General features: G+C 41.8%; 1 protein-coding gene across 17 annotated transcripts; it reads left to right on the forward strand.

Annotated features, from left to right (window-relative positions):
- TPM1 (tropomyosin 1) lies at positions 1-24,169 on the forward strand. 17 transcript variants are annotated; one of them, XM_030577165.1, is made up of 10 exons: positions 1-248; positions 1,170-1,295; positions 10,823-10,956; positions 12,297-12,414; positions 13,152-13,222; positions 13,483-13,558; positions 14,655-14,717; positions 15,008-15,077; positions 20,993-20,999; positions 23,277-24,169. In XM_030577165.1, the coding sequence occupies exons 1-10, from the start codon at positions 135-137 to the stop codon at positions 23,350-23,352; spliced, it is 855 nt and encodes a 284-aa protein (XP_030433025.1). In that variant the 5' UTR covers positions 1-134; the 3' UTR covers positions 23,353-24,169. The 17 variants fall into 17 exon arrangements, with proteins under 17 accessions (XP_030433025.1, XP_030433026.1, XP_030433017.1 ...); XM_030577166.1 differs by lacking the exon at positions 13,483-13,558 and adding an exon at positions 14,065-14,140; XM_030577157.1 differs by lacking the exons at positions 1,170-1,295; positions 20,993-20,999; positions 23,277-24,169 and adding exons at positions 851-976; positions 16,407-16,485; positions 18,180-19,510.
- Positions 24,170-25,517: the final 1,348 nt, after the last annotated feature.

Here is a 25,517-nt window from a genome sequence, read left to right on the forward strand (position 1 = left end):
GCGGTGCTGCCCGCCCGGCGCTCGCACTGCAGCCCGGCGCTCGGCCCAGCACAGACCCGCCTTCAGCAGCCCGCCCCTTCCCTTCCTCCGCCTGGGTCCTGTCCGTGTGTGTGGAGTCCTAGCCCGCCGACACCATGGATGCCATCAAGAAGAAGATGCAGATGCTGAAGCTCGACAAGGAGAACGCCCTGGACAGAGCCGAGCAAGCCGAAGCGGACAAGAAGGCGGCGGAGGACAGGAGCAAGCAGGTCTGCATTTCGCCGCGTGTCAGCGCGCGAGTCCATAGCCACCAGCAGCGCCCCTCGGGGTCCTCATGCAGCTCGCAGGCTGGAGCAGCAGCTTGGCCGTGTGGGCTCTTAACGTGCTCCTACCGACTGGCTGGACTTTGCTAGTGGGATTCCCGTCCCCGCCCAAAGAGACCGAGTAACTCGAAAGAGGGGAATTTTCACACCAGTGGAGTAGATCTGAATAACTACCCGAGCCCTCCGAGGGATTTGGGAAGGGGGAAAGGGGGAAAAGGGTCAGACAGACTTAAAATGCTCTTTAAAGCCGGAATAAAGTGTAGAAATTAGCAGCTGGCTGGTGATGGACAGCTCTGCTTTGATTTACCTAAATGCAAGTAAGCTCATGTGTTCCCCAGCCTCCTCTCCCCCATTTTATGCTAAGTATCTGAAAGCAGAAGTGTTCCCTTGCAAATGCAGTGCCGCTTTCCAGATGTGTGCCACTCTTTTCGTGGGATGGAGTTGCATTTTTTTTAATTGCATTTACTGGGAGGTTGGGGAAGGGAAGAGGGGGAAATACCCAGAAAAAAAATGTATCTGTGCATTGTATTTCCTCTGTGTGCGCCTAGTTTGAGGAGGACATTGTGCAATTGGAAAAGCAATTGCATGTGACCGAGGATACGAGGGACCAAGTGCTGGAGGAGCTGCACAAGGCTGAGGAAAGCCTCTTCTCAGCAGAAGAGAAGGCCACCAAGGTAGCGTGCCTCTGCAAAGAGCAAAAGGGAATCTAACTCTTTCTCTCCTTTTCTCTCTTCTCTCTGTCCGTCTGTCCTTTTCTGTCCCTCTGCACCCACACTTCTCCTTTGCGCGATCACATTGCCTGCTGCACCCTTTCTTCCTCCGCCTCCCTTCCCTTTCCTACCCCACCACTTTCCACCCGTCTCGCAGCTGGAGGACGAGTTGGTGGCACTGCAAAAGAAGCTGAAGGGCACTGAGGATGAGCTGGACAAATACTCCGAGTCCCTGAAAGATGCCCAGGAAAAGCTGGAAGTGGCTGAGAAAAAGGCTGCGGACGTAAGTTAGCCGCCCCCCCTCCCCCCCATAGACACACACAACATCCTCTCTACTCTTCCAAATCCTACTGCTCTCTGCACAGGAGACATGCCTGTGCTTCAGTCCAGCTGCATCCCAGAGACATGCTTGCTGTAGGGGCCAGGTGTTTCCTGGTCAAAGGTGAAACCACGCTACCTTCCTTGCATGAGGTGCACACACCATGAAAGGCACTGACTGACATGGATTTCTGCTCACTCATCACATGCTCATTTCATGTGTACCCACCTCTCTAGACAGAGCTTGTAAGTCAAGGGTGGGGCGTTTATTTAGACGATTTAAAAGGGGCAGGGGAGAGAGGAAAAAATTACCATTTTTCCTGAGAAAAGTGTTTGCAGTCATTTTAAAGATGTTATTATTAGTTAGTTGCATCTATTGTTCCATAGGCCAAGAACTGTAAGGATTGCTCTTTTACTCTTAGTACAAGGTCTTTTAACATATACACAGCTACATACTGAGGTACAAAAGAGGCCTAACATCAGCTAGGCTTTCACTGAAGCACTACAGCTTAGGTTACCATAACTCAGTGGTTCTTAAGTTGAAGGCCATCTCCTAGATTTTAATGTCTGGAGATACTTGAGGTTAATAATTCACCTGTTAAAGGATAAGACAGCTCTCTATGTGAAAATCATTCCGGAAGATGATACTTGCTAGGTCTGCAGTCAGTAGGATAGAGATCCAGAGAGCAAGCTAGGGGTTATATATAGCTCAGTGCTTTATATGGTATAGTGTGAGAGCTTGCACCCCACCCAATCCCTCATCCCACCCACCTGTTTGCCCCTCGACAAGTATTAAATAGTTTCATGCATGTAGTACATCAGAATTTAGCGTTTCTACAGCTTTACATCCAGATCCCTCTGGCCACCACTGTAGGATTCAATTCCCTATGAGTGTCTTTCACCTCTGAATTCTAGGATTAGGTGATGCACAACTCTTCAAAATTGATAATGTATTTTCCCCGTTAACTCAGCTTTTAAAATGAATCTCTAAAAATAATAAAATTAGGAAGGAGTTTTAGAGCTGATGATGAAGCAAGGTATTTTTAGGTGCAGGGAAAATACTTTAGAGGGTGAAATGTAAACAAGAAAGATCTAATTGTGTGTGAAAGAAGACAATATATTTGTTTACTTTTAAAAAAAATGTTTCAGCCACAGTATAGACTGTGCAAATGGTTTCTAATTTTCAGATAGAGCTCAGGGTCTTAAAGTAAGAGTGTGTGTGTGTGTGTGTGTGTGTGTGTGTGTGTGTGTGTGTGTGTGTGTGTGTGTGTGTGTGTGTGTGTGTGTGTGTGAGAGAGAGAGAGACTTTGTATAATATAGATCAGATGTCTTTCCTTCTTTCTCTGTATAAGGCTAAATGGATGAGAGGCAGCTCTCTGGCAGGACGTTTATTTAACTTGTTCAAAGGAGCCGCATATAGATCCAGGGAGATATTCCTTATAAGGAAAAGTATGCAAACTATTTGGGAATAGCTTGCCTAAAGAAGAAGGCAGGATAGGGGAGAGAAATGTTACTAGATCGCTTTCATGAAAAGAGAGACGTCTACAGTGCAGTCAGGATGCCATTTCCCTATACTTGGAAGGAAAACACCATTTTGGAATTGGTGTGGAGCAAGCAGTTTTATTTGCAATAACCGCCCAAGCAGAGGGTAGCTAGGGTGACTCGCTTGTTTTCTCTTCTAGACAAAGGCAGAGATTTAAAAGCTGCTCTGCAATGCTGTGTCTCCTGGTGTATGCAATATCTCCTGTTGTGATAAGGCGTTGCGGGGAAGCAGATACGTAGAGTATCTTTGGGGCACAAATCGTTTATTCAGAGTATTCCTCCTCCTCCTGCACATCGGTCCAAGCTTTGAGAGATCTGTCACAGGAAGGGGAGGGGGAGAGCTCTTTGGGGTGGGCTCACATGAAGGGGTTAGGAAAATCAAATGACTCACCACTTTAAACCGCTTCCTGGGAGCCACCAACCCACCCTCCCTTGGCGGTAACGCCCCCCCTGAGCCTAGCTCTGAGAAGTTACAACTCCTTCCACTGCCTCCCTGGCAGGCTCCAGCCTCTGTGCCTTAAACCCCACCACGTGGCACATGCGGCCCAGCTTCCCGAACGACTCAGTCAGCTAATCGGGCCCTTTGTCCCTACTCAGTATTGCTCTGCTATGTAGGGGGAGGGTGGGGAACTCCTGGCCTTCCACCCACTTTGACTGGTGATTTTTCACCCACCGCCATCGTCCGTCCTCTCTTGTCGCTACTCACGCCTTGGGGAACAGCCCGCGGACAGAGGGTACAATGGGTATCAATGTGGGCGGGAGGTGGCGCTGCCGCCTCTCGCTGCCAGGCTAGTTGCTCACTTCCCTCCGCAGCGCCCGTGCGTGAATGGAGGCAGCAGGACCGTGTACAGCGGCCCTGCAGAAATCCCTCTGCTCTGCACCCTGGCCATGCCTCACATCTGCCGGTCTAGCGTCTCCCCGTCCTCCCCTCACTGCACAGGCCATATTGCACCTGCCCGGTTCCCCTCATCTGCACTGCACGGGTCAGTCTGGGATCTTCTCCATCTCCACCCCCACATCGCACAGGCCATTCTGGATCCACCGGTGCCGAGCCCAGACTGGGACTGTGTTTCCTCCATCCGCCTCCCCGCGGCGCCCATTGCAGAGCCTAGCCTGGGTCCTCCCCACCACGCCCCATTGCAGAGCCCAGCCTGGATCCATGCCCCTCCCCCCCCATTGCAGAGTCCAAGGGTCCCTGTTTCCTCCCTCCACCCCATCCCCCAGTACAGGGTCCAGCCTGGGTCTTACCCTCGCTCATTGCAGAGCCCAGCCTGGGTCCCTGAGTCCTTCTCCCCTAACCCCCACTGCAGAGCCCAGGCTGTCTCCTTTCCTCCTCCGACTTGCAGAGCCCGGCCTGGGGCTCTCTCTGCCTGCCCCGCACACTCTCTGGGGCTCCGAGTGCCGCCCCGTTGCTCGGCCCCTAGCCCAGCCCGCGCCGCAGCCCCGAGCGCCGTGCGGAGGCCGCCGGGCAGCGCAGGGGGAGGCGGAGGAACTTCCGGGGCCGAGGCGTTAGCCGAGCCGCAGCGCAGGAGCGGCGGCGGCGGGCGGTGCGGAGCCGGGGCCATGGCGGGACTGAGCTCGCTGGAGGCGGTGCGGAGGAAGATCCGGAGCCTGCAGCAGCAGGCGGACAGCGCCGAGGAGCAGGCGGGCAGCCTGCAGCGGGCCCTGGACCAGGAGCGGGCTCTGCGAGAGCAGGTACCGGACCCCGACCAGCGCCTCCCAGGGCAGCTCCTGCCTTCTCAGTGGGGCCGGCCGCCCGGCCCTTTCCGCTCCTCTCCAGGGCTGTCTGCGCGCCCCATCCCCTCTGCGCTGCGCCCCGCTGGCGGACACACCCAGGGAGATCCCCGCCTGCCCCTTCTCGGGCTGCGGGCAGGGAAGAGCTGGTTGCAGGGCAGGTTTCTTCTCTCTCCGTGCATGTGGTCTCTGCAGGGGCTAGGGTGGGAGCGTGTGTGTCGGGGAAGGGAAGGGCTGTGCTTAGATCCGCAGCAGAACAATGGTATCCTGGACACAAATCTCAGAGATAGTGAGAGAGACTACAGTAATGTATACACGGGGCTGTCCCCTTCCCCCATCCTCTCATTCCGTTCTGTGCAGCTTTTAGGGGATAGGCAAGGGCACATACACCCTTTAAAATAGTTTTTACACTGGCAATGGTGTAGCTGGCCCTTTGCTGTGGGCTATGTTCTGCTCAGTGGCCTAATGAGGCTTCATCATCTCAATCCCATTGTGAAACTCAGTGCCAGTGTTTGTGGTCCTCCTAATTCCAGGGAGGATATTGTGATCACTGGTGTATAGCAGTCTGTACCTGACTGGAATGGTTGCAAATTTCAGAAGTATTTCTTTTTGCATTCCTTTGCCTGGACAACCTAGACTTAGAGATTTCATTGACAGATTTGTCTAGCAATATGGGTACTTCAAATGCCATTTCTATTTTTATCTGAAGAATGTAACATCAGGCTTTAGATAGACACCTCAAGACAAATATAATTTTTAGCAAGTATAATTTGGATTTCAGATAAGTACTAGATAATTGTGGCTATCAGTCTAAAATGTTGAGTTTAAAAATAAAAGATGCTGAAGATATTTTAGGTAGACTAAGTTGTCTAATATAAATGTTCATGCTAAGGAACACTGAACAAAATGTTCAAAGTTAGGTGCTTACAGTGGGGTTATAAGTTTATAACAGACATCTAAATAAGTGGCCTGATTTTCTGAAGTGCTGGTACCTAGAGCTCCCATTGAGGTAAGTGATCAGCTCTTCTGAAAATCACGTTACTTAGGTGACTATGAACGGAGGGCATAACTTTAGGCAGCCAGTTCTGAGCATTTGGCAACCATGTCTCTACATGCTATACAAACCTCTGTGTCTAAGGTGTCTATATGGCCCACATTACCCTAGTAGCTAAGTGTCTCACAGGGCTTGTCTACATCAGAAAGTTGCAGCGCTGGTGAGGGAGTTACAGCGCTGCAACTTTGAAGGTGTACACATCTGCAGGGCACCACCAGTGCTGCAACTCCCTGTTTGCAGCGCTGGCCGTACTCCCGTTTTGTCTCGGGTGTAGAGGATCCAGCGCTGGTGATCCAGCGCTCGTAATCCAATGTAGACACTTACCAGCACTTTTCTTGACCTCCGTGGAAGGAGGAAGCCTCTGGTAATCAAGCTGGTCTCCTTTCCCGGTTTGCTCTCTCGTTCCCGGAACCCCGAGCAAGCAGGTCTCCTTCCCTGCGGTTTGCTGGGTGGCTCCGGGAACGTGAGAGCAAACCGCGGCGAAGCTGGTCTCCTTTCCCGGTTTGCTCTCTCGTTCCCGGAACCCCGAGCAAGCAGGTCTCCTTCCCTGCGGTTTGCTGGGTGGCTCCGGGAACGCGAGAGCAAACCGCGGCGAAGCTGGTCTCCTTTCCCGGTTTGCTCTCTCGTTCCCGGAACCCCGAGCAAGCAGGCCTCCTTCCCTGCGGTTTGCTGGGTGGCTCCGGGAACGCGAGAGCAAACCGCGGCGAAGCTGGTCTCCTTTCCCGGTTTGCTCTCTCGTTCCCGGAACCCCGAGCAAGCAGGTCTCCTTCCCTGTGGTTTGCTGGGTGGCTCCGGGAACGCGAGAGCAAACCGCGGCGAAGCTGGTCTCCTTTCCCGGTTTGCTCTCTCGTTCCCGGAACCCCGAGCAAGCAGGTCTCCTTCCCTGCGGTTTGCTGGGTGGCTCCGGGAACGCGAGAGCAAACCGCGGTGAAGCTGGTCTCCTTTTCCGGTTTGCTCTCGCGTTCCCGGAACCCCGAGCAAGCAGGTCTCCTTCCCTGCGGTTTGCTGGGTGGCTCCGGGAACGTGAGAGCAAACCGTGGCGAAGCTGGTCTCCTTTCCCGGTTTGCTCTCGCGTTCCCGGAACCCCCCTTGAAGCCGCCCAACAGCGCTGCAGTGTGGCCACATCTAACACCACTTGCAGCGCTGGTTGCTGTAAGTGTGGCCACTCTGCAGCGCTGGCCCTATACAGCTGTACTAATACAGCTGTAACAACCAGCGCTGCAAAATTTTAGATGTAGACATGGCCACAGTCTTTAACATATTTATCCTACAGCACCCTGTGATGTAGAGAAGTGCTATTGTCCCCATTCTACAGATGGGTAACCGAGGCACAGAGAAACTAAGTGACTTCCCCAAGGTCACACAGGAAATCTATAAGAACAGTAGGGAAGTGAACCTGGATCTACTGTGGCCCAGGATAGTGCCTCAACCATCCTTCCTCTCTCTAAAGTGAACACACTTTTTTCAGGCCAGAAAATGGTTTGAAGGACAGTGAATGGTTTAGGTGTAAAAAGTAGGAACCAAGATACTCTTTACAGAAATATTTGTTTTGCTCAGGTTTTTATACAAAATAAATTACAAAAAACGGAAAGAGCATCACCCAGTATGTGTCTAGGGATGTAGTTTTTTCTAGTGATTACTGCAAGGGATTGGAAGTTCTGTTCTTTGTTTTGCCACTGACCTTTGGTAATGCTTTTAGTATCTCTATACGTGAAGTGTATACTAAAAATTTACCTCACAGAGGTGTTTTGTGTCTTCAGTCTTTGTAGAAAACTTTGTTCTTTGATATCACTTATCAGCATTCATTTATTTCATTATAATAGAAAAACTGGTTGTAGGGTCCTTTCCTTATAATCTGGAATTTTGTGTGTGTTCTAATCTAGGCAGTAAATGCACAAGTGTGTTATCTGATATCCATCAGCAAGTGGAATGCTTCCTGATTGGTTGCAGATGGCCTTCTCAGAGACAACAGTGATGGCTCATTCAGATCTGTAACAATACTACGTTCTCACAGGTCACTTCAATACCATTTTAACAGTTAGAGGCAGCTCATATCATAGTTTTGTTTATTTAATTGTTCCCATATTTAATATCCTTAAACATGGATTCCTCTTCTAAGAACTTGAGAACAATAATAAGATTAAGAACAATAATAAGATTCCTGGAGTAAAGGATCCTGATTTCCCTAGTTGAGGTAATAGCTTGATTACTGTGGAATCTTTTAAGTATATAACTAGTTTTGCTACTAAATTATTAGGGCCTGATCTTACACTATTGAAAACAGTGGCAGTTTTGCCACAGACTTCACTGGAAGCTGGATCAAATCCATACGAGTGGTCTTAACTATTTTATCAAGTAATGTCATTAGAGGAAGTTAGAGGTTTTCTTCCTTTCCTGGAATATTTTATTTAGATTGTGGAAATTCTCCAGAATTTATTTGCATGATATTTTAAGTGTCTTTGAAATGAGAACAGCACTGATGTGAATAAATGGAGAAAAGTGATGGGCACCTCTAAATATGTGGCTCTGCTATATGAAATAAGCATCCATGCCGAAGCTGCACTCTGACTCCATTTTTCTTCCCAAAGTGGGAACTGCTGCAGCAAGCAGTCTACATGATCCTTTCCATAGTGATTGCTTGACTTGTATGGCATGTGACCAGCTAGATATTTTTTTCTTTTGTGCAAGGTACAGATATGCAAACAATAAAAAAGCTAAAGCTCTAGCCAGCCGATACCATAGTTGACCGCTTTTGAACACTAAACCAGATTCTTATTTTCTTGCACCATTGGCTGCTGTTTTCTTAAAATATAACAAGTGAATGATTCTTCATTCTACTCCTCCCCCCCAGTTTTACACATTGCTAGTGACCACATTTGATGATACGTTTTGCACTCCACCCCAATCTGTTATATGATTAGCTGGAAAACAAAATCTTCTTTACACTGAACAATAATTAACACGCAGCAATATATTATTCATCTCATCTCTCACTGTAAAAGTGTGCAGTATATTGTGAATGCTCTAGCACCAATGCAAAAGGTTGTGTTTATCTATTAGCCATGGGAGTGCCCCTCCATGTCATCAGTACTTTTTTCCTTTCCTTACTATATAAGGACAGAAGTCCTGCTCTGCAGCAGAATAACTTAGGCCTTATAAGGCTAGTTGGTAAACCCTTGGTGAGTTACTGCTTGTAGAACAGGAAGTAAGAACTTGAACTTTAATCATCCTGTGTTTCCTATGTTGTATGCTCTTATCACATTAAGAATAGTTTTAACATAATTGTTAACTTGTAATATTACCACTTTCCCAAGGTGTTTTTAAACTAACATTTGCAAACCCCTTCCCCCATAAAAAGTTGTACTTTTCAAGTTAAAATATCCAAGTGCTTTTCATAAAACTCTTGCTCTTAAATAAGAGTTCTTAGTTCTGTAGTTTGTTGCTAGGGAAAGAATAAAATTGGAGGTAATACTGACACTTAGGGATTTATTTATTTATTGGCCCTAGTCATGCAGTCCTACTGTCAGTGCTCCTATTGACTTCAAATAGATTACTGATTTGTGCCCTTGTTGTGTGTCCATAATTTCATTCATTCTAGTGGCGGAGCATCTAGTACATAAGCTGCTATCATTTATACCTTGCACAATGTGGTCCTGGTCCATGACAAGCATTTAGGGGGAGAGATAGCTCAGTGGTTTGAGTATTGGCCTGCTAAACCCAGGGTTGTGAGTTCAATCCTTGAGGGGGGCATTTAGGGATTTGGGGATTGGTCCTGCTTTGAACAAGGGGTTGGACTAGATGATCTCTTGAGGTCCCTTCCAACCCTAATAATCTATGATTCCTAGACACTACTGTAATACAAATGTTGTTGTTGTTATGGCTGTAAATGATGGATCCTAAAAAACTTTAATTGCAAAAAGGTACTGACTTGTACCTTTGCCATGAAATACATGTATAGTTTCAATTAGATGCGATGGCAGGCACCATAATCACACTTCCTTGTTAGAGCAAAGTTAATAAATGTTGAAATAGTTTTCAGTACATTAAAAGTCATTTGTATTCCTGGAAGTAATTTTCCTTTTAAAATAGTGACCCTTTATTCTAAACACTACTGCCCTTCATATCCTTTGGAAAGAAACAGAGAGGCTTAATAAGGGAGTTGTTTACAAAATGCTGTCACAGTACTTACTCTGTGACTAGAACAAATGTAGCTTGGAAAATGTCAGAAGTGAAAGCTTGTAAAGATAAGAGCCGCATAGTCTTGGTGTAAATGTTACACAAAAGATTACACAACTATCTAATGCAAGTAAAGCAAAGCTGAGGGTAATATGCAGATAGCATTATGAAAATATGTAACCAAATGTGTTGTGAGGGTTGGTGAGGCCAGGATTCCTGTGTTAAACTGACATGGGCTAGACTCTTGTTTTTCAGCCTTGCGTCCCTTCCTGTGAACAAAACTCGTTAGCGCACTCCGTGTTTTCTTTTGGGGTTTTTTTTTTAATGTTCTGTTCACTCTTTGCGAGCAGATACCCTCACCCATGTATTGTAATTATGGGTGTTTCCTCTATGCCTTGTCATAGAGTTGCTGCTTCTTACCTTTCTTAAGATCAAGGAAATATTCATACAACTTCTGTTGTTAAAGTAAGGGCAAGTTCCCAGATACAGATTCAAGATATGGGATTTAAAACCCTTCATATTCCTATGATATGTTGTTCTGGGTAAAATGGGCAAAACGTAATTTTGACATTGTTTAATGTTTCAGTAAAGATTCTCATCTCTGTAATCTGAGGATATGTGCAGGCTAAATACCTAGTAACCAAAAAATAAACATTATTCACAGGACACTTGAGTTTCTTAGGACACTTTGTACAGTATTTAGATATTTCATATAAGGTGACAGATTGATCAGTTGTCCTCCATTATGAGCTAACTACACTTTAATGAAGGAGTAGGAGAGAGAGAGAGAGCGAGCGCAGGTGAGTGTGTGCGTGCGCATCTGTAGATATATAAAAAAATATCTTTTGGCCACTTAACCAGTTAGACTGGTGTTCTCTTTTACTACATTCTCCCAACTGTTGTTCTAAAATGATCTAAATGGTCCTTTACAAAAGAAGACTCTTAGGCTGTATTATGGATTCATTTTCTTTACTACTTCTACTTAGGCTGAGAGCGATGTAGCTTCTCTGAACAGACGTATCCAGCTGGTTGAGGAAGAGCTGGATCGTGCTCAGGAGCGTTTGGCAACTGCTCTGCAGAAGCTGGAGGAGGCTGAGAAGGCAGCAGATGAGAGTGAAAGGTGGGTATGGCCTAATTCATGTTCTTATTTGAGCAGCAAGCTATCTTTATGACAAGTCAATTATTGTCCAGATGAGGAGTGGATAAAAATAAATTAACCACCTTTCTATATCCTGTGATTGGATGTAATCTGCTCTGCCTTTACATGCGTTGACTTCAGTCAGTTAAAATTTGTCTGGAGGGACGTGTTGAATGTGCAGGCTTTAGTCCTTGTTTGTGTCAGGTTTTGAGATAACTCTTTACAGATATCCTGTGACCAATAGGCTTGGTGCTTTGGCTTTTGATGTGTTGTGCAACCTCTTGGGAGACCCAGGTTAGTCCAACCCCCAGACTTTTGTATCTTGGGCCAGTAGTTCTGTGGTGGTGGTGCACACTCAGTCTCCTGATGGGAAACTGTAGACTGCGTCTGTCCTGAGCATCCAACTGAAAAGCCCACCCAGAGACAAGCAAGCTTTTGAAGAGACTGCTACTCTGCTTGTTCATATGGTTTGTGCATTAATGCAGTTTTGTGCTTTCATGGCCAAGGAAGGGGAGAGAAACAGTCGGTCCAGACAGGGATTTGAGTTAGGGTTTTCAAAAACACTTAAGTGAGTTAGGGGCCCAAGGACTAAGTGCTTTTGAAAATCCCACCTGTAGACTTGTAAAATTATACTTAATACCCATAATAGTGCCTTTTGTCTGGAAAGGTCGCTAAACGTTTTCAAGACTCACTCTACACCCTTATTCAGTGTGCAGCACATTTTGAGGTGGGAAACATTTGACAAACACACAGCACATTGCACAACAGTTAGGGAAGGGAATTTTGGTCTAACAAACTGGGGCAAATCCTGGCTCTTGAAAAAATGCTAAATGTTTTGTTTGTGCAGATCAGAAAGGATATTAGGTCCTAAAGGTCCAGATACAGCATATCACAACGAACTCTATTTATCTACCTCAGAAAAATACCCAGCAGGGATTTGAACATGCAGTGCCAGAGAGTTGAGGCTTAAGCTACATATTGTCCTGAGTCACTTTCTTAGGACATCAAAAGCAAGTCCCTTTTATCATGCACCTTTGAGTGAGGGAGCACTGAACTGAACTGAAGAAAATTGTGGTCAGGCTGCTGATTGCAAACTTTCATGCAATGCTGAGTTGTGCAAGCAACATAACAAACCACTCTTGTTTAATTCAGATACCACCAGTTTCTTCTCAGCTTCCTACCTGTTAAATAAAATGACTTCTCTGACATGCTGCATCCATCTAAGTCTGTTGTCATAGAAAGATGCGCTACAAATGGTGTAGGGATTGGAGATAAACTAGGAAGCACTAAGCCTAGTATTTCCTGTTTTTCCTGACTTTCAGAGGAATGAAGGTCATTGAGAACAGAGCCCAGAAGGATGAGGAGAAAATGGAAATCCAGGAGATCCAGCTTAAAGAGGCCAAGCACATTGCTGAGGAGGCTGACCGCAAGTATGAAGAGGTCTGTTCCGGAGTGCAAATCAAAGAGCTGAGGCCTTACAGGCTTTGATTACAGCTTTTCTCTTTTGTTTGCCTTAGAAGTACAAAAGGTCACAAGCATCCCTGTCAATAAGAGAGCAGCACTGTTCCCACAAAGAATTGATATGAGAAATAGGCTCCTGAGTGCCTCGAGAGACAAAACTGATTTGTCTGCTGGAGATCTGATCCACACTCAGATTCCACTGCACAGTATGAGTGGAGATCTGTGCTCGTTCCTTAGCAAGAGAGTAGCCCACTGCACAGAACTGTATTTGATAAAATGGCAGACAAAAATGGACAATAATAGCACAGACAGGATGAAATGCATGTTGGCCTGTCAATCATCCTGGTATGTGATATCATCACCTCCCATACCAAGATGCTGGTACGTCGCTATGATTGCTACAAAATGGCTGAGAAAAGGATCACTGCTGTCTTTAGAGAGGCTATAAAAAGAAAAACTTATTTTTCAACTGTCATGTTGGTGAATGGGAGTTAGGGGACATGAAAATCCTGGTCAGGTGATGCAGTCAGGCCCATATGAGTAACAAGAGTCTAGTGAAGGCAGGAGATTTCCTTGAATCAGTAATTCCGGGAGAAGTGTATTGTCCTTGTACGTAGATCATTACAGTGAGAGAGATTATCCAAGGCTTTGGCTGCACTAGCATATAGTGTGCAGTCATGTGTGATTTTTTTTTTTTTTTATTTGCCTTACTCTAGGTGGCTCGTAAGCTGGTGATCATTGAGAGCGATCTGGAGCGTGCTGAGGAACGTGCTGAACTCTCAGAAGGGTAAGTGCTGTGACTTCCCAGAGAGGTGTGTGAGATGCTGCGAGACAGTGACTATACTTGCATGAGATGTTGGCAGTACACTTCTTTGTGTTCAGCTCAAAGCTATGTTTTGCTCATTTACTGTAACGATTGAGATAAATGTTAAACACTAAAGTAAACGTGTGCGTAGATGTGTGTGCGTGTGTTTTTTGTCACTGCATGCCCTACCTGCACACTGATTTTGTGAATGGCTTTTGTGCATTTCATGTGTTCACTAACAGCCAAGTCCGACAGCTGGAAGAACAATTAAGAATAATGGATCAAACCCTGAAAGCATTAATGGCTGCAGAGGATAAGGTACTGATACTAATATACAGTTTTCAGGTTTAACTGCAACCCAAGTCTTTGATGAGCTTTCATAGCTGTTAGTTCACTCAGTAATGATGAATGAACCTTCACTGCACTCTTTACTCTCTTTGCATCCTGCTCTGGTGGCTTTCTTTGGTCTTTTTTATTTTATTTTATTTTATTTATTTAACCTTTACAACTGATCTTTTGGCAGCCAAAAAGAAGCTGAACTATCTCATATTTAAAGGGTCTGTGAGTACTTCCAAGTAAGCCTGGTGCTGTAGGTAACTTGTTTGTAATAGGGTTTGTTTTTTAAAGAGAATTCTGGCATTGTAATGAATTGCTTTCAAGTTGTGATGGATTCAGCTGCTTTTTAGGCCGTTCTTTTGCTCTGTAATTCAGTTTTCATTTTTCTCAATCTTTCTCCCCCCCCTTTTTTTCCCTATTTTTCCTATTTCTTTTGCTTGACTGATCTCCCACCTGCCCCCTTTCCTGCCTCTGTTCCAAAATAATAGCAAATGTGCTGAGCTTGAAGAGGAGTTGAAAACTGTGACCAACAACCTGAAGTCGCTGGAGGCTCAGGCTGAGAAGGTAGGCTAGAGCCTTATAACCCCAGTGGCCTGGATTTTTATGCATTGTCCTTAAATGTTTATACTGTATTTCAATAAGGCTTTTGGTAAATGGAAATATTAAGATTTGTTACTTAGATACTATCAGGCCATTGCCAGAAATCTGACATTAATTCAAGTACATAATCAAAATATGCATAACATTAATTATCCATCAGTGTTACTTAAAACTTGATATTTATAGCTATAAAATGCAATTTGTGTGCTGAGATACTTAATTTTTTCCAACTTGTCCTCCTACCTTAAAATTATAGTACCAAATGCTGCCCTGAGTTACCACTCTGCAACTTGGGCAAAATGTGGCCCTTTTAATAAATGAGAACAAGACCGTTATGTCTTGAAAGATAAACTAAAGTACTTCCATACCTAGAACTAGTACAGTATATGGTTGTCATTACAGTGGAAGATTGTCATACATGTTGTATTTTCATATAGAAAATATTTTGTCTGACATCTGATGCTCTTTCTAATTACAGTACTCACAGAAGGAAGACAAATATGAAGAGGAGATAAAGATCCTGACTGACAAACTGAAGGAGGTAAAATTAGAATAATCTTGTACTAATGGATCTTATGATACTGCTCTGACTGATATGAAATTAACGTGTCAGTGTGGAAAATAGCATAATGTTAGATGCTAGCATCAAAGCTATAGCGCATTAGACAATATTGGAGGATGATTGTGATTTTACACCTATTTCCTATTATTCTGTCATTGAACAGAAATTTTTTTCTCATACTCGTTGTTGCCTTTGTATTTGTAAATATCATGAAAGTTTCCTAAAGTCATTTGTATAGTTTTTGACTTTGTGTGTCTTTTTAACTCCAGGCTGAGACCCGTGCTGAATTTGCTGAGAGGTCAGTAACCAAGCTGGAGAAGAGCATCGACGACTTAGAAGGTATGGCTGTGTTTTATTTTTGACACTTCCTGCAGAGTAGAAAGCTGATATTCACCCATGGGCTTCATCTAGTGCCCAGTCTTACAAATCTTTATTCCATGTGATTAGTCCCATGCAAATAAGTGGACTACTCACATAACTAAAATGGGCAGGATAAGACCCTAAATTAATGAAGTGTTTTCCAGTCCAAATTTATTACTTAATTAAACTTTTTCGCTGGACAGTGTTTTGCTCTTGCCTGTTTCTTGTTCTTTGATATTCTAAGACTTTTTGCTTTAAACTCTTCTACTTGGATATTCAGATATGGAAAATGATCAGATGGCAAATGTTATTAATATGCTAGTTTAATTACTTTACAATATCAGCAATGAGTAGTATGTTGTTTGTTATAATTAGGAATATTGAGTTAATTTCATTTATGACTGAGATAAGTGCAGGTCAGGGCAACTATTTCATGACATAGAACAGCTGCTATTTTCAGTGAAGTTAATGGATTGTATACACATTCAGGAGCACAGCCTATTTAACCTCACAAAGTTTGCTTTTAGGGCTCCAATAAATCTATCAGAATCGCAGTAAAGAGAATAGAATTCTCTTTTATCTTGAGAATAGAATTCAATAGTGCTTTGTAATTAAAGGTTAAGCTATATGAGATTTACTCGTAAAATTGTTTTAACTTTTTCACTATTGTTAAGAAGCTTAATTGCTTGATATAGGAAGCTGACTTGTGCAAGAAGTCTTTAAAGGTTATAAAAGAGCCAGCCAGCTGCAGAGAATTTATGGTCACATTCTCAGTTATAAAAAAAAAAAAGAAAGAAAGAAAAATAAGATGCTTGGGAAGAACTAATCCTCTGGAAAAGCCTGAGGGTGTGACATCATACAAACCCCAAAATATCTTTTGAAAGCAGAAGTGAGATACCTGGTTCTCCCTAAGCACCATTTTCAAGCCTGTTCTCTCTGCGTCTGGCTTGTGGCTCATTGCATGAACCTTGAGAACTTGTATAATGCAAGTTAAATACAGTGTAGGGAAGTGGGAATTATTTTTTCGTTGCACACTTTATTTTCTTTAGCTTTATCTATGTCTCAGCTTGGCTTACTGAAGATGCAGTAATTTTAATTGACTTTTCACATAAAGCTGTTCACCATTTGTATTACTTCCTTATTTATATATTATTTGTTTTGTTCTCTGCCTGCCACACCACTTACTTCTGTGCACTGTTCCCCTTTTTTGATGCTGTTTCCGGATTGTGACCCATGCCACCACCTTCACCTTCCATCACCTGACATTCTCCATTTCCTTTCACCTCTGCCTTCCCTGGTGAATATTAGATGAGTTATATTCTCAGAAACTGAAGTACAAAGCAATCAGCGAGGAGCTGGACCACGCTCTCAATGATATGACTTCCATGTAAATGTCCTCTCAGCCTGTGCCTGCACCTGCTTCTCTACCCTCACAATTGTTTAGTTGCAGCCTTGCAAAATTATACTTGCTCACTCTTTAGGGGGAGGAATACGTTGAATGGGTGTGATTGGATGTTAAAGCATCGTTAGTATTTTCTTCATCATGCTAAAGGGTGGACAAGTATTATGCCTGATCTTGTAAATTTTCTGACAATTTTGCAAGGCTGGCTTAATCAACTCACTTTTACCCATTTGTTTTGTATCCATGAACCTGCTTTCCCTTGCAGTTATCTGGCTCATTTCCCTTTGGTTGTTCTTTTGCTTTCTACTTCTGAGTTCACTTCTGTTCAAGAATTTCTACAGTGCTCATCATTTTGAAGTTGCCAAAAGATAAGAGTCTCCTTATATGCCATACAGAGAGTACTTTCGACAGAGAATGTTTTTCATTTTATCATAGTGATTACCTCTTTAAGGCCATTTTTAAAAATAGAAGTGACAGCTGTTGGGATGTGCGTTGTTTCGGTGAAGAGCATTTGAAAAATAAACCTTCCCATATTTGTTAGCGGTGAAAAAAAGTAGTTTGAGAGAAAAAGCGGTGGAAATATAGAGTATTGGCTTGAGTAAAAAGGCAGAAGTTTTTACTTTGAGCAGAAAAAATGAAAAAGTGGTAAAATTGCAAGATACATAGGGTCTGACCGACTAATGTCTTGTTTGGTTGGTATAGTGTCATTTCAAGCAGACTGAATTTTCTTGCGTGCTTTGAAGACATTGAACAGAAGTCAGCTATGCAGAAACCTTTACATTCTCTCTCCCCTCCTCATACTGATAACTGTCATGTGCACTAATTTGTTTTAAAACTGAGATCAGAAAACCCTGAACACTTGTGGCTCTGTCTAAAGCACACCTATCTGCAGATGTTACTTTCAATTTCTACACTTCAGTTTCAGAGTTCAACACGTTTTAGCCTTTGGTTAGAGCCACAAGTGTTTTTTGCATGTTTTGAAGGTTTTACATTTTCCCCCCCGATAATTTTTTTTAAGCATCCCTAAATATGCAAATTATGATATTTTTTTCCCCTAACTTTCCAGTGTTGGAACTCCTTGGTTGTGGTCTAATATTATCTGTTTTGTATGTTTTGATTCTAAGCCGAGAAATACAATTCCACACAGTGATTTATCACACTAAGATCCTTATAAACAGTTTGTAGGACTGTAACAGCTTTATCTCCATTTACAGAGAACAACATGCAGTGCCTTGTATGCAAAATCTTCTTGCTAACAATTGTACAGAGAACAACATGCAGTGCCTTGTATGCAAAATCTTCTTGCTAACAATTGTAGCATAATTTAAATTTGAGAGATTTCTGATTTGAAAGTAGGCTTAAAATTTGAGACAACATCATAGACTTTGAAGATTTCATAGCTATAACTGCATTTCTGTAATTAGCTTTGAATTATAGGTAACTTTTTTGTAAGTGGAGTTTAACAAATGGAACAATAATTAGGAATTGACTCTCTGCTATAAATACATTTCTCTATAGATATTTAAACGAAGGCATTGCAATAGCGTTCCAAAAGGAGATGTGGTGTGATATTTCACTGGTATTCATCTTGGCATGTTTGCTTCCATGTGCTATTTCTGCTGCTTTCTGAATTCTTTCCATTATGCCACTTTTATTTCCCACCTTTTATCTTCATGCAGATAAATTTCTTTGCTTCACCTCTCCAAAGATATCTTCATCAAGCTGGATAAACCACCTTTCCAAGCTCTTGGATGTTTCATGGGTTCACTGTCCTGTCCTCCAGCTTATTCTTTGCTTTTAGCATCCTGACTCAGGACATTGCTCTCTTTGTGCCTTCTATTGTACAGAAACTCTACTTCTTTCAATGTAAAATAAACATCCCACTGTGTCAGATGTATCCCTTTTGCTATTCCTTTGCCTTTTATTTATTTAAATTATCATTTCAACTATCAATCAGATTAAAAATCTGCTTTTTTTTGCCATTAAGGATTAATTTTTGATTTTCTTTTCTTTCTTTTTCTGCTGCTCCTTCCTCCCCCTCCTCACTGACCCCAACAAACATCTTGCTAGAATATCAAACAATGCAGAATTTCAAAATGAAAAATACCAGTCTGTGGCATAAGAATGCTAATCTTGGCTATCTTAAATTGGTCGCTTTTGTAACGCAAACCTCATTTTCTCTCAAATTAAAATTCAGATGATATGACTTTTTCTTAGAGTTTAGTGGTTTTTTAGTCTTCTTGTTAAGCCAAAATCTGCAAGGACACAGCTCCCACTAGGGTCATTCGGTCGTGGGAACATAGCTGAGAGTATAGTTTGGTCCTTAAGTGCTTGACAGTTGTGTTTTTTCTAGAGAGTCCAAAATTTCCTACTAGCTTGAAGTCTTGATATGGAAGACTTCCTGCATTATATAAGTTTGTTGTTTAACTTCTAGTAAAAGAACTTTTAAAGGGATAGCGTCAGGTGAAAAATCCTATGTTTTCTTTTTCTTTCCAAAATAAGATAACTAAATGTCCTTATCTGTGTTCATTAACAATGTGGGTTATGGAATTTTAAAAATTGATTTATCTATCACCATAGGTACTGTAAGTTTACTTTTTACATTCACTGGATGAAAACATATAGTTTCACTTTCATTCTTAGTTCACAAACTGCTAGCACAAAGCTGCAAGTTCCAGTTGCAGAGACTTCAGGGGAATGTTTTTAAATCTGAACCAAAAAAATGTGTCATTGTCATGTATAATTAAATTATTTCCATTGATCTCAGGTTTTGTAAAATTTTGTCTGACAAAACCTAAATGATGGGTTCAGATTGACCTGACAGTGTTCCTTTTAAATACAAAACACTAAATATTGACGTTTCTTGCTCTCCTACTGTAATGTACAACTAAGCCTTAATGCTGCTTCAGAAGGACTTACGTTCATTGTAACTATTTTACCTTAATTTCCTTCGTAATGGAAAAAGTCCTTTTTTTAAACAGCTTTACATTAAAGTGAATATCAATTTAAACTGAACTGACTACTAATTATTCCTTTCATTTGATTTTGTTGCTAAAGTTCTAATGCTCAAAATGTCAATAAGCTCTGGCCAATGTACTTGATCTTGAATTTGAGGGTGCTCCATTTTAAAGTTGTAGAACAGTAACTTTTTTAATTTGGAAAAACAATGAGGAGTCCTTGTGGCACCTTGGAGACTAAGAAATGTATTTGGGCATGAGCTTTCGTGGGCTAGAAGCCACTTCATCACTTCATGCATTTGATGAAGTAGGTTCTAGCCCACGAAAGCTTATGCACAAATACATTTGTTAGTCTCTGAGGGGCCACAAGGACTCCTCGTTGTTTTTGCTGATACAGACTATAACATGGCTACCATTCTGAAAGCTTTTTAATTTGGCTATGTCTCATTCCAGTTTAAAAGATACCATCAAGTAACCTCGTGTAGAGCTTTTTCATTTATATTTTTAAAACCTGCCATTAGTTGCAATTCTCCATGAAGCTTGAAAATACTTCCTTCATCCCTCCCTGCTGTTTCTTCACATTTGGTAATTACTCCTCACTCCCCTCGTTTTTTGAATACAGGTGGAAATTACCTCTTCCCCTTTTCTTTAATAACTTCGGCTCATGCGATCTTGTCAGCTCAGTATATCTGTTTGTTCACCCACGTTACTGCTTATTAGAAAAAGCTCTGGAACAAGCTATGGAGGGAACACAATGGGTTTATTTATTTAGTGTAATTTCAGTAGAGTTGCTATGATTGTGAAGATTGTCCAGATTTAAACATATTTATTTTTAAACTTGACTATGGCCTTGCCAGTGGTTTTTATTTCTTTTCTTTTTCTAATTTAAATCCACTAGTTATCAAGGTTAAAAGCCCCTATTTGGCTTTTTCCCTTTTTATGTATAAATTTAAATGTTAGTGAATTAAGCATAAGATCAGCATTTCCAAGTGTGGCTAGTTATTTTAGGACTAGTCTCAGTTTGGGCACACAGAAAGATTGGGAATCCTTACTTCAATGATTTATATAACTTTAGTTTTGACTGATGCAGGTAAACATTCATATTTTCATTCAAATTGTAACACAGTATTGTTTGTATAACCACTAAATACATTTTGGCATTCAAAATGGAAGCTTAGCTACATCTAGGTTTGGATACAGTTTCCAAGTGTATGTTAATATAAAAGGTTGAATGGGAAAAGAAAAAGTAAAAGAAGGAAATTGAGTTAGTTTGGTAGTGGTGTTCTGGTATATCCTCTGATCTTACTCTCCTGGTCAGTGGAGCCTGGGTTCCCAGGAGGAGCAATTGGTGATTGCCTCTGATTACACAAGTGCGTCCTACAAATGAATTCATTGCAAGGTCTTGCCGTCTTTGTGAGGTGCTGGACACCTATCTTCTAGGGGGAAAGCGTTCCGTTGCAACTATCAAGAAGGGTAAAAGAAGCAAAATGGATGATTCCCCACAATTGAATAAGTTGTGGAGTAAGGATTTTCAGAAACTGTGTAGACCTGTCTCAGATTTCACAGCCAGGCTATTAAGAAAAAAACACAAAAAATGAAAGAGAAACTGAATGGAACTTCATGGAATAGGCCTTTCTAGATTTAGTCTCTAAATAGCGTAGCTGTGGAGGTTTTTCTCCAGTCCTTGAAAATCAACTCTGTTAATGGTCCTTTACTAGTTTGCCATACTCAAGCATACATTCAACCCTATCATTCACCTATAACACGAAAGGTGTCTTTTGTTGAAAGCTGTCAAGGGGGCACTTGTGAGTTTTTTATTCCAGTTTAAAGGCCTCAAATCTCCCTATTTCAATAGCTGAGAAATACACGTTCTTTTCCTAAATTGCTACCAAATTGCCCAATAAAGGGAACATGCAGTGAAGTATGTGGGGCTTGAGCAAATTCCTGTTGAACTTAATGGTAAAACTCCAATGGGAGATTCAGTGGAAAAAGCTCCAGTGATTTCAGTGTGACCTGAATTGAGCCAAGAAATAGTATGCTGTTGACGAATGCATTTCTGCTGCAGTAAGGGCTGATTATGCTATTACTTTTAGTCAGCTAGTATTGAATACGATTCTGCCATCTCTTCTACATTTGTAAGGAGTCATGGCATTCATAAAACAAGTAAACCCTATGTACATTGCTCATGTATATGAATTTAAGCTGGGAAGTTTGTTCCATGTGGCTTCACTGAGAATACTGTAGCAATTGTCCCATTTTTCTTCCTGTTTTCCTGACTTACAAGCCTACTCCACAAAAGAGGTCTTAGAGAAATCCTTTATGGACTATAAACTGTTTCTTGAGCTTTGGAGTAGGTATTTAGTCATCAGAGAACTAGAATATAAAGGGATTCCTAAGGTAAAGAATTCTCTCATGTGTAACTAGGTACTGAACTGTCTGTGGTGTGACTAGTTTCTTTATTAACTCTTGCTCTCCTGTTTTCTCTGTCTAATCTTTGTTCATTCTGCCTCTCTTTTTCTTCTAACCTGCTTGCTGACTGTACAGACCATCTCTACCAGCAACTTGAGCAAAACAGTCGCCTAACTAATGAACTAAAGTTGGCATTGAATGAGGATTAAGCTTTAGTGGGAATAAACTTAGTTGTGTCTAAACAAACTTACTCTGAAGTTCCTCAGGAATGAATGAGTCAAGGTAGAAATATGCAAGAAACCTATAAATTGATTTCCAAGATATTGTAACTGCTGTAAATTAATGGATGAAATTCTCAATTCACTCTTTGGGAAGAAGTGCAAGTGGAAGAAGTAACACTTCTGATAAGGCACCCGTAGTATCCTGGAGCAGCCACAAATTCTTCCTTTGCGTATGCAATAGTTTCTTTCCACTTCAATACCAGTTACAGTAAGTAGCTGATGATATTTTAAAAACGAACCCCCGCTCTTTGTAGAGAGATCATAATCCTTTTTAGCTCATGTCAGAAATTGGAATTTTTCTGGTAACTAGGGGAAGATTATTAGCCAGATTCAGGTTTTCAAAACCAAATAAAACGTACTCGCAGCTATTTTGTATCTAGAAATGTAATGCACTGTTTGGAATTACAATAAAATTGGCTTGTATTTGAATAAAAGCAGTCTTGAAATAGGAACCCCTTTTGGAAATACCTGGTCAGTTTAGAGGATACTTGCATCAGAATAAAGTCGGTTTTATTGGCTTCTGGTAGCATGTAGCTCCAGAACATTGTGCTCACATACTGTATCATGTAAGAGTGTTGAATGACTGTTCTAGAGGGAAAAAGGTGTGCGTGGCAACATAAAACTACTAACTGCCAATGAAACTGCTGTTGTTTTATTTAACAGCTGATATAACTTGTTATTTCAGGTTTTGGTTCTTTTGTTCTCATTCTCTGCAAGTTCTGAATTATAATGTGACTTCAAAAGTGTGGAGCTGCCTAGAATACAGATTAACTAATTATGTCATTTATTGTTACCCTATTCATTAAAAAAAGTTTAAAACTCCCCATTTCCACAGCACATGGCATCTGGAACTTACAAAAATCTAGTCTATTTTTGGCAGTGTGTTGTTTTTAATATATGCAGCTGCAGAACAGTTCAAAACTTGCATCACTTGCAGTTCATGTTGTTAGTTTGGACCATTCCCTAGTTGTCTTGGCTGGGAACATTGGTATTTATGAGCATGTACACTACTTATCATAATAAATCCCTCCATTATAAGTGATGATTGCATGCCTTCATGTACAGAAAATTGATGTTTCCAAAGAGCTGCTATTCACATTTTGATTTTCTAATCCCATAACAGAGAAAGTGGCCCATGCCAAGAAGAAAACCTTAGTATGCATCAGATGCTGGATCAAACTTTACTGGAGTTAAACAACATGTGAAAACCTCCTTAGCTGCAACCACATACTTATTTGTTTGTTTTTACACCTGCTTGCCATGAAACCCCTTAAACATGTTTTTCTTTTAGTTTCACCACAGTCACAGGAACATCTGCTAAATACTAGGCAGGGGTCAGGGAAACACCAAAATGGGCAAGCCATATGCAGGTTGAACTATTCTATTATGGTTTCAATGTGCCATTTCCCAATATAATGTTGCCTACACTTTGTAGAGAGTTCAGCAACACCAGTATGCTTAGTCTGTCCAGGCATCTTTGATGTGTCAGAAACAATACCAACCTCAAGTGCCAGCTATATATTTAACAGGACAGTTAATGTTGGAGAGACAAATCAGGTGTGGACTGGTGCTACTTTGAACAAAAGGTACAGCTGTGGTCTTTTGTTTGCTATGTACAATTCAGAAGTTAGTCCAGCATGGTATTTATTTTATCTGAGTTTTATTGAGCTGTGCTAATTCAATAAAACCAAGGATTTGTAAGCCACAGACAATATTTAAGACTTTTGGTTTTTCGCTTGTATATTTGCAGCTCATTACAAATGTGTAGGGTCAGCATTTCAACCTGAGTATCCATTCCATTGTATTTTTCATGTTGAAATGAAGATTAGTAAATTCTGGAGAAAACATAAATTTGGGAGATTGTTTTTAAAATGTATTTTATTTGTGTGGAATTGGGGGGGAATTTATAAATTGGTATTTGCCTCACTTTATTTTACGCACATATTGAGCAGTTTTAAAAGTATACCTGTATGTAAACGTTGTATAATGATATGAAATAAACGCACATTTTAGGACATTTTTAAAATTTTGCTGTCCTGTGATTTTTATTTTTAATCTTTTCATTTTTTTGTCTATGTAAAGCATGAATATGCATGGCTATGGCTCATTGGGATAAAATATATAGACAAGCTGGCTTTCCATCTTCTCTAAGAGTAAAATGAAAACAATGCCAAAATGAATAACATATTACATTTTGCCCTATTGCCAGAGGGTCACAATAGTTTAAAAACTTTTTAAAAATTAAAAATTTGTACTATAATAATGTGCTCTTAATTTTTATTTGTTGTTGTGTGTGTATATTCTTAGAGACTTGGTCAGAACCAAACCTCTCAGTCCAAACACGCTCAGGACTTGTCTTCACTGCAAAGATAAATCGTAACTCAAGTATTGCCCCTAACTCGAGTCTATCCAAACCCTTATTCGAGTATGGTGGTGCTTTTAACTCGAGTTGTCTTGGTTCCTTGGGATATAGGCTACAACTCGAGTTAGCATGTCTTGCTGGCTGCCTAATATACCATTCTGTATAGCTTGAACATTATTTCGCAGTCAAGTAGTTAACTGGGGCAGTAAAGACGTGTATCCTCACACTCTGATCCAGTTTTACCGCTCAGGGCCATCTCTCTATGCTGGTGAGTAGAATTTTTCAAAAGGCCTGGGCCTAATTCTGTTCTCAGTGAAGTAAGTAACAAAACTCCCAACAGTGGGCACATCTTAAAATCCCACCATAGCATATTTGTGTATCTTAGATATTCATGTACTTGGTATAGTAACTCTTTGAAAGTTCTGTGGCAAGCCCACTCTGAATGAGCTATTCTTTTCCTTTCCCCCCCCCTCACAGTTTTCAGCAGCTGGATTTTAATTATGTATTTGTCTTTATTTTGATTGCCTGCTCATTTTAATTGCTTGCCCTGTTACTGGAAAACTTGAAAAAATGGGGATGGGTCTGGATTGGTGACTATTATGTCTCATCCCCTTTTTTTCCTATACACACACCTTGGTTGCTGGGAGAGGGGGTACACTACCCATCTTTTCTCCCAGCAGCCAGGGTAGAGGAATGGAAGCAAGTTAAAAAGATGCTTTCAGATCATCCAAAGGTTTGTACTACTGGATCCTGGGCAATTGATGGAAACTAAGAGACTTCACAATGTCTTGTGCTCTATAAGAAATAGTGGAAGGATAAGGAAGCATGGAATGTTTTCAGGTACTAATTGTGGAGGAGGGGAGGTGTCACGGAGTGTGGGGGAGTCCGGCCCTGCACCCCTCTTCCTGGGACCCGCAGTGACTCTCAGCCAGCCAGTAAAACAGAAGGTTTATTGGACAACAGGAACACAGGTTACAGCAGAGCTTGCAGGCACAGTCAGGACCCCTC

The sequence above is a fragment of the Gopherus evgoodei genome, chromosome 10, assembly GCF_007399415.2.
Source record: "Gopherus evgoodei ecotype Sinaloan lineage chromosome 10, rGopEvg1_v1.p, whole genome shotgun sequence".
Taxonomy (NCBI): Eukaryota; Metazoa; Chordata; order Testudines; family Testudinidae; genus Gopherus; species Gopherus evgoodei.

Excerpts from the sequence above, each read along its gene's own strand:
- TPM1 (XM_030577164.1), top strand. The coding sequence starts at position 135 with ATGGATGCCATCAAGAAGAAGATGCAGATGCTGAAGCTCGACAAGGAG. Across the intron at positions 249-1,169 it reads CGGAGGACAGGAGCAAGCAG|CTGGAGGACGAGTTGGTGGC; the intron begins GTCTGCATTTCG and ends CCCGTCTCGCAG. Across the intron at positions 15,078-18,179 it reads GAGCATCGACGACTTAGAAG|ATAAATTTCTTTGCTTCACC; the intron begins GTATGGCTGTGT and ends ATCTTCATGCAG.